Source organism: Alligator sinensis, unplaced genomic scaffold (genome assembly GCF_000455745.1).
Source record: "Alligator sinensis unplaced genomic scaffold, ASM45574v1 scaffold531_1, whole genome shotgun sequence".
NCBI classification, from domain to species: domain Eukaryota; kingdom Metazoa; phylum Chordata; order Crocodylia; family Alligatoridae; genus Alligator; species Alligator sinensis.
The window spans coordinates 2,101,794-2,110,572 of NW_005842173.1; the positions used below are offsets into that span (position 1 = coordinate 2,101,794).

Sequence of the window (8,779 nt, forward strand, 5' to 3'; positions counted from 1 at the left end):
CTGTTTCTAACAACAGAGATAAATTCATGCTTCTTATAAACAGAAGATAGCTAATGGTGGACTTTATTGGCACTATACCATTCAGGGTGGGGTGGACCCTAAGGTGCATGTTTGACAGCCCAGAGGTTGTAAATTCAAGGCCATGACAGAGTCTAGCAAATCTGCAAGTTTTGCTAAATACCTTGTCACAAGGACACAGAAAAGGAAAGGATGCAAGGTGGAAAAGCAGTAGCGTTTCCAGAAATGGTCCAGTGGGGGGGAAGGTCACAGATTTGGCTCCTAAAGAAGCTGTTCTCTGTCACTGTCTGCCAGATGTCTAAGGGTATTTAGGTGCTTGGAAGTACAGATACAAACCCAGAGGGATTTTCAAAAGTATGAAGGCACCTATTAGCAATATATCAACTTGTAATCTTTTTATTAGTTTAATGGGGGAGAGAACCTCCCAGCTCCCATCATTAAGAAATGCATGCCGTTTTTTAGTGTCTGGTGTAGATATTCAAATCCATGAGCATTAGGAGCCCAGGCACTTGGGAAAACCCCGCTATGTGCTGATCTGCAGTGTTAGGCACCTAAAGCCCTTTAAAAATCTAGTCATGTTGAACCTAAACAAAGTCACCAAACATCCTTGTGCTGCTGGTCTAAAACCAGTCATATAAGATTAATGCCAGTTATACCTTACAGAATAAGAGCAATGATATTAGACTTCTACGCTATATTAAACCACAAAATGTCAACGTTAATGTAAAGTAAATTTGAAAATAATAATACATTGTGAATCCTTACAAGAAAGTCTGTGGTTTAGCAACTACATTTACATCTAAAATTGAGTTCCAAACTGGTATTTCTTTCAACACAGTCTAGGTTTGAAAGAAAAAGTAGAACTGTGGCAGCGTACTAAGATAATCTAAAGTCATACTCTTTTTCAATCAAAGCAGTTTTCTTCATGACAGTCATTACTGAGAGATGGAAATACAATAGATGATGGATTTTTCTGACACTTCTCTTTCACTAGAATATGATTCTGAAAAGCATTTAGAGAGTGCAATTTGATCTCGTTGTATGGATTTTTTTTTTACTGATTAATCCTCAGGCTGATAGCAGCGTAGGAATACAGTTTAAAAGGACAAAAGAGAACTCTGTCAAATGCAAATAAGTACAACTGCACTCTAATGAAATTCATAATGACGTTAGCTTCATGAAAACCTGTCAACTAGACTCATCATGGGTATTACACGAAAGAATGAATTCACTTAGTGATCACTGCCTCTTCTGTGATATCCGACCCCATAATGCTCGTGTCACCATTCAAAATTAAAACTAAGTAAAACTTCTCTTAAGTTCTTCCGGTCTGTAGGAGAACACAAACTTTCTGTACAGCCATAGAGACAAAGAAGACCTTAAATATCCCATCTAGCCTGTTATTTTGGTTGTAATTGAGTGGTGAATATACACTAAAGCAGACTATATGCCAATTAGCAAAGCTCATTTCACCTGTTGGCTGGGGGATTGCATGTAGCCCTAACCACGGTGGCTCTTGAACTGATGGCAATTATTTCTGCTACCAACTGGGAGTTTGCAGACTGGAAACAACAGAAGAGGAGAAAGAGCTGGGAGTGTACGTGATAATGTCATACGTGATGCAATAAAGGGATGCAGCAATGAAAAAGGCAAATGCTACCATAGGATGCATCAGGTAAATTCCTTCCAGTAGAGACAGGAAACTATTAATGTACAAGACACTGGTAATGCCTCATCTGGAGTACCACGTGCAGTGCTGTCACTTATATCTATGAAGGATGAATTCAAACTGGGACAGGTGCAGAGAAGCACTACAAGGATAATCAGGGCCACGGGGAGCCTGTCTTCTGAGCGGAGACCAAAAAAGCATGGATTTCTCAGCTGACACATAAAACAGGGAAAACGGATGTGACTTAGGTATGTAAATACAACATGGGGAGAAGTCCCAGGAAGAGAAAACCGCTATTTTAATGAAAGGGGCATGCTGGTACAAGCCTGGAGACCAGGATAAAGTTTTTAACTATCCAACTAGTGAGGTCCTACCACAGCCTTCCAATAGCAGCAATAAAAGGCAAATAACTTAATTACTTTGAAGGCAAGGCTTGATAAGTTTATGGGAAGGATTATAGCATGCCACTGCCTGTGTCAACAGGGGCCTGAACTTGAGGACATAGTACTTACACTCTATGCTTATGTTCCTAACTCTTTGCACAGCTGAAGCTCATATCCTTGAGCTCTGAATATGACCAAGGTGGATGGATTTGATACCAGTAGTATTTCCTATATTTAGTAGAGCATCTAGAAGATTGTAAATATTGCATTATCATTATTTTGTCAGCTAAGGAGTTTCTGTGCCCTCTTGCAAATTCGGAAGGACAACTGCTTCCTCCCCAGGCTGCAACTTTTATATGGCGTAGGCCCCTTTATTTTTATACAATAGAAATAAAAATACTCACAGATGAATAGATCTTGATAAGATAACTGACAGTGTGAGAAGAATGCATCCACATGGACCAGTTTCAAACTGGAAAAAAAGGTATACTGTATTTACTTTGATGGTTTAATGAATGCACTTTTTATCCCCCATACAGACTCACAACTCCAACTAAAATCTCTAAGATTCACTCTCATTTATGGTAGGCTTGAAATTGGTCCTTCATCTTTTCAGGGGACCTGTCCAAATTATTCCTGAAGTGATGTTTATATTAGTTTCTACTTGAATTTTATATGCTACAAGACTATCAGCTGAACAATGAATGTCAAGATTAATTGTGTCTCCATGCAGAGTACCTGATGAATATTCTTCTGAAGAAATACTGTCAGATCCTCATATTTTGTGATGGTATGTACCATTAGCTGAAAAAAATGTTTTAAAAATGTAATTAAAATAGATAACAACATGCTAGTATAAACCAAGACTGAATTAATGCAACCACAAAACTTAAATATGTCCGGCAAGATCCCCGGCTGCTACAGACTGGATAAGATCCACTGAAATCCATTATGTCCAGAACTCCAGCTTCATTACTAAAATAATGTTTTAACTCTCATTGCAGCTGTAGTATGTATATGTTCTGAGAGTCTTGTTTTAAAAATAATGTCAGTTTTCAGCATGTTAAATGTACTGTATGATGCTCAAGTATTGCAACCAATGTAGGAATACCGAAATTTTGGAAGACAGAAGAGACCCAAGTAGTTTGGTATCTGCAGGTACAGTCCATTCTAGTGGGTTGTCTTTAGAAGGCAGAATAGCTAGTCCCATCCAATTTAAATGTTAGTGAGAGTTCACAAGAACAGGGCTGTATTTCAATAGTGTCTGATTCTTCTCTATTCATGGATTATCTCTGGTAATCCCCCCACTTCAAGTGGAACAACGATCTTGTGTCTAAACCATGGGATTCAGAGGCAGAAAATCTGGGTTATATTTTTGGATCTACCATGGGCTTTCTTTGTGATGACAAGAAAGCACCTCCCCCTCCCCATCAAATTCTTCCTTCCCTCTATTCACTTGGGTATCATTTGTGTCGCTTAATTTGTCATGCCCTGCCTTGAGAAGCTTGTTTAAGTCTATCGCCACCATGCAGTTAGTCAGTTAAAGATATCGCCCACAAAAACCCTTGCCTCTTGCACCTTTGCAAAGCAATTGAGAAGTTCAGATGGAACGAAATGCCCAGATGACAATGCATTTACTTTCTTAGGAATTACCATCATGAGCCATTTATCTGGAGAGGAAAAGCAAGGCATGCTGTATAAAGTACAAGGAGGAAAACCGAGGGTTTCTTTCTGTTGATAACAGCTGTAGCAATGGGCCTTGCAGGACCCATTCCCACTTCTCTTCCACTATGGGGAAAGCTGCTGTTATTTGCAACCTCGGGACATGAATGGAAAGAGAATTTCAGGGGGTCCATATATTTTGGGTCAGGCTAAAAGCCAGCTATGTCCTGAAGCGCTGCTATTCTTTAGAAGCTCCTCTCACTTACATTAGGGTAAATCAAGGGCAGCTTCGTGGAAGTCAGTGGAGTTACCACATATTGTCACATATAACCAGAGTGAACATAAGTCCCGGTATGGCCGGACCAGTCCCGGCTAGCTGGTGAAAATTGAAAGAAAAGTCCTTGAATCCTTGCTTTTCCTGTCCAAATACATGATTCTTTCATTCTCTACCGATTCTCCTGTGCGTGAGTGTGCCGCAGCAGAATGGCCAGAGGGAAAACTGCAGCCTGGGAAAGCCTGTATTTTGGCCCTCCTCCCCATGCCAAATCAACAGCGCTGCTGCAGGCAGAGGAAGGCGGGCAGGACACAGGGCACAGCCCAGCGGAGAGGTAGAGCAACATGGTGCATCAGGCAAGCAGGCTGGCAGGCACTGCTGCTGCTGTGCAGGAGCAAGGTGGGCAGACTGGAGCACGCACCACCCTGTCCGCACTACCCAGCCCAACCCTTCTTGAGCAGCAGCTGGAGGCAGGCTGAGCTGGGCACTGCTCCAGTCCACCTGCCTTGGCACGGCACAGCAGCAGCAGCAGCCCCTGCCCACCCACCTGCCTGGTGCACCATGCTGCTCTGCCTTCACTTGAAACACTCTGCCCTGGATTTCCTTAAAAATAATATGGTCACCTTACATATAACGCACCGCATGAAATAAAACTCATTTTGTTTTGGAAAGGCAGCATCAAGAAAAAAAAAAGAACTTAACCTTGTAGAACCACTAAGTAACTAAGAAGTAGTAGCCAGGGAGCCAAGCTTGCTTCTGAGCTGGCTGCAGCCCCGTGTGCAAAGGGACTGACCCCACACACTAGCCCAAATCAATGTGCTGCGTCTGGGGCTGCACGCCAGTCCCAACTCTGCAAGCCAGGTCCAGGGCCACAGGCCAGGTCCAGCTGCAAACTGATCCCACACGCTGACCAGATCCAGCATGCTAGGTCTGCGGCTGTGGGCCAGCCTGGAGCTGAGCACTGGGTCTGACACCATGGATTGACCCTGCATGCTAGGTCCAAATTACTGGGTCTGACCTCTGTACCATGTCTGGGGCTCTGCTCTGGGTCTGACCCTGTGTGCTAGATCTGGGCCACCTGCCAGGTCTGCTATATGGGGCTGTGTTATTTGGCTGGAAAATGTGGTGGTGGAGGCAGTGACAACATAACATGCCCTGTCTCCCAGAGCTGCAATAATTAACACTGGTCTCCCGCCACCACATTTCTGGACCCATGGGGATCAGTATTTCTCATATATAACACACACCCTAATTTCAATCAGCTGGTTTTGGGGAAAAAGGTGTGTGTTTTATGGAAGAAAATATGGTAAATTAGTGTGGGAAACAGAAGAGAACCAGGTCCATTGTATTTTTTGTAAGTGAAGATTTACATGTGTGTGTGTGTGTGTGTGTGTGTGTGTGTGTGTGTGTGTGTGTGTGTGTGTGTGTGTGTGTGTGTGTGAGAGAGAGAGAGAGAGAGAGAGAGAAAATACATACGTATAGGGACATATGAAACATATGTGTGCGGCTGCACCAAAACTTACCGTTTCTAAGACTCCATCTGCTTTGTATTTTCCTACCGGAGTGAACTGCTGCCTTCCTGAAGGCCTATAAAAGAGAGAGTTAAACAAAGCAACAGCTCCCTTAGAAGCACCAGCAATGCAACAAAGAGAAATCAATGTGCTGTAGTGAAGTGGAAAAAAGAACTGAAAAAAAGTGGCTATTTTTTTTTTAACTGAGCTCTCTCACACGGCAAGTTCACGTTACAAACAAAGTCAGCTTTCATCACCAAAAAAAGGGAGTTACTTTGTAAGTGTTTTAAAAGTCTTTATATTGTGTTTAAAATTAATCAAATGCTACTGTACACAGAAAGAAGACAGACAGAGTCAAGACCTCATTGAAATCTTTTCGTTGGAACAGAACAGAAGAACACCGGGATAGCTTCAGTACACCAACAGATATATAGTGTCTACATGGAGAAACCTGTCTTACAGAGTCAAATCATGTTTAAAATATAATAAGGAAGGAGCCGCTTTAGAAAAGTTCCACTTCTCAATTAATATATAGAGGCATTCTTGTCACGGAGACTGTGGTGACATGCTGAAGCCAGTGTAGTCAATGGGACTTAAGCCATTGATTCCAGAGACAGCAGGATTTTACCCTGATTTTTACTGGATTTTAGGACAGGGAACTGCAACTAGTATGTGCCCATTAACAACAAGCCATTTTAGACTAGACAAAAGCATCCTGAATGGGCAGAGATCTAGGCATTTATATGGAACGGATTGTATACACATGGGCTAGGGACAGAAATGACATAAAACAGTACAAGTGATCGGCAGGGATCCAGGCTTCCTGTTTCCCAAGGAAAAATGGAGAAACCTGCAGATTTAACCCTTTGTCAAGGGAAACTGCAGATTTCTCATTTTAGCGGAGAAACCTGTGGATTTTGCCGTTTTGCAAAGAGCTCTCTGCAGGCCCACAGAGTTCCCCTGCAGTGGGCTGGGGGGAGCGGGAGGAGGGCGGTCAGGCAAGGGGTGCCATGTGCATGCATGTTCACATGGCCCCAGGCAGACTGGAGGGCAACTTCTGCAGGTAAGTTTGGGCGGGGTGAGGGGAAGAAGACTGAGGCCCCCATAGGAAGGGAGGGAGGGAGGGAAGGAGTTGGGCAAGACTGGGTCTGGGGCTGCTGCCCAGCAGGATGATGCATGGTACTTGGGGCCCGGGGCTGCAATGCCTGGCTGCAGGGCCCTGGAGGGAAGTGACATGGGGCCACGGACAATTCATCTGGGGGGTGAGGGAAGGGACCAGTTCCCCACTGCTGCACACACTCCCAGGGTGCAGGGGGTACGCATGCCCCTCAAATCTGTGCATGGGGTGGGCTCGGGCTCCTACCATGCTGCCCTTTCCCGGGGCCTCCATAGCCCAGCAGGTGCAACCTGGCCCTGCAGCCCACAGCGAGGCTGCACAGGGAAGCTGCTTGCCGCTCCGAGCTCACGCTGCCCTGGGACGCATACCCTGCACACTCAGCGGCACGGGGTTGCACAGCCACTAGCAGGGCCAGGGGGCTATGGCGGGGGGTGAGGGGCACCAGGAGGACTGGAGTGGTTGCAGGGGGAATGAGGGGCATGAGCAGGACCAGAGCGCTATGGGAGGTGGGGGGTGAGGGGTCTTTCATTTTAATCACAGATTTTGGGGGTTTTGTTAGAGAATTTGCAATTGTTTATCAGGGAAAACCAGGCTTCCTGGTGACCAGAAACCAGTTCAAATCTGTAACACAATAGAGGTTCAGGGCACGTAAACCACTTTCAAAAGGCTGAAACCAGTTTAAAATAAACCCGGATAGATGTAGTATCAGACTTAACTGAGTTAGGTTAAATCGGTTTATGAAACTTCTGTCTCGGATCCCCTCCAGGTTCACATTAACTCATGGTCCCAGTATACCAGGATGCTTTGCACCTCCCCCAAAAACCTCCCCTTGCAGGGTGGGCAGGCTAGCCTGGGCCTAAACTGTCTGCTCCAGCCAAGCAGGCAGGCATGCTCTAGCACTCCTCAGCTTCTGGCCTGGGCTACTGCAAGCATATCGCTGCATTTTCAGAATCAAAAGTGTATGTTTGCTCACTTCCTTAATGATTCAATCTACGCAGGTTAGACTAACCTGCAAAGATTGAAACAATTCAGCCTCGGGCCTTTTGTCTCTCTGTAGTTAACCATAGGGATTATATGTAGGGTTGCCAACTCTTTCTGAATCTATTGCAGGAGGTTTCATCACATGCCATAATGACATTAATGCCTTTACGTCAGGAAGGCAAATGCACATTACTATTACAGTTAAAAAACCCACTGGATTACTGTATAAATCAAATTCAACATGTAATATTTATTTTAATGAATGCCCTATCATTTATCTCCTGAGTGATTCTCAGCATTCTCCTAGAGATTTATATCCAATTCCTGGAGACTCCAGGCCAATCCTGGAGGGTTGGCAACCCTAATTATATGCAATAACTGAAAATGTGTCTCACTTACAGTGCAATCACTGCTTTTTCGTTGTCCCCTGCTCGCCATAAAATATCTGCTATTGCCACAGTGAGGCATTTGGTCCTATGCACTTCTGACGGCTGGAGACACCTGTAATTTTGGGTAGATGAGAAACAAGCAAGCATTGAAAGAGGGTTTAGTGAGCCTGACTATAAAAAGGGGAACAGGTGTTGCTTCAGGGAGCATTGGAGCCCAACGGCATTGTCCAAAATGATGACAGTCGGTGATTATAGCGGTCTTTCATAAGCCATTTTGTTTCAGTAGGATATGCACAATGCTCTATGGGGATGTCTACATTGAAATCAATGTAGGGATGATGGCAGCACACGCAGACATATTCCAATTAGCTTAAGCATCAACAGCACCGTGGTCCCTTGGTCATGCTTTGTAGCACAAAGTCGTTACTTGAATGACTCTTGATAGGCCTGCATATCCCGTGATGAAGCCTATTGCTTCTCAGGCTACACGGCTCTTGGTATCTGACTGGCGCAAATTTAAGCCAGTGTAGGTATGTCTACACATGTGAGGGAGGACTGTAACTCTGATAGCAGTATGGATATCTCTTAACAATGACACGCAGCTGTATTTCTGGGTGCCTGATATTTTTCAAGAGAAGCCTCTATTTCCACAGGACTGATTTAGAAGGGAAGATTCAAACAAATGAGCGTGCAGAATTTGGTGAAACAAGGATTGGGGTGGTGGAGGGGGATCATAGTAACAATTTTAAAACATCTGAAAAACACAAGTAATACA

At 44.3% G+C, this 8,779-nt stretch overlaps 1 protein-coding gene across 1 annotated transcript in view; it reads right to left on the bottom strand.

Moving 5' to 3' along the window:
- Positions 1 to 8,120, bottom strand: part of MINDY4 (MINDY lysine 48 deubiquitinase 4) — a 57,723-nt gene extending 49,603 nt beyond the window's left edge. The window contains exons 1-4 of the mRNA XM_006025922.2: positions 8,015 to 8,120; positions 5,530 to 5,593; positions 2,809 to 2,874; positions 2,475 to 2,542 (exon numbers count right to left, since the gene is read on the bottom strand). Of these exons, the coding sequence (XP_006025984.2) occupies positions 2,475 to 2,542; positions 2,809 to 2,871 (131 nt within the window). The 5' untranslated portion in view covers positions 2,872 to 2,874; positions 5,530 to 5,593; positions 8,015 to 8,120. The remainder of the gene's footprint in view (positions 1 to 2,474; positions 2,543 to 2,808; positions 2,875 to 5,529; positions 5,594 to 8,014) is intronic.
- Between the last annotated feature and the right edge of the window lie 659 nt (positions 8,121 to 8,779).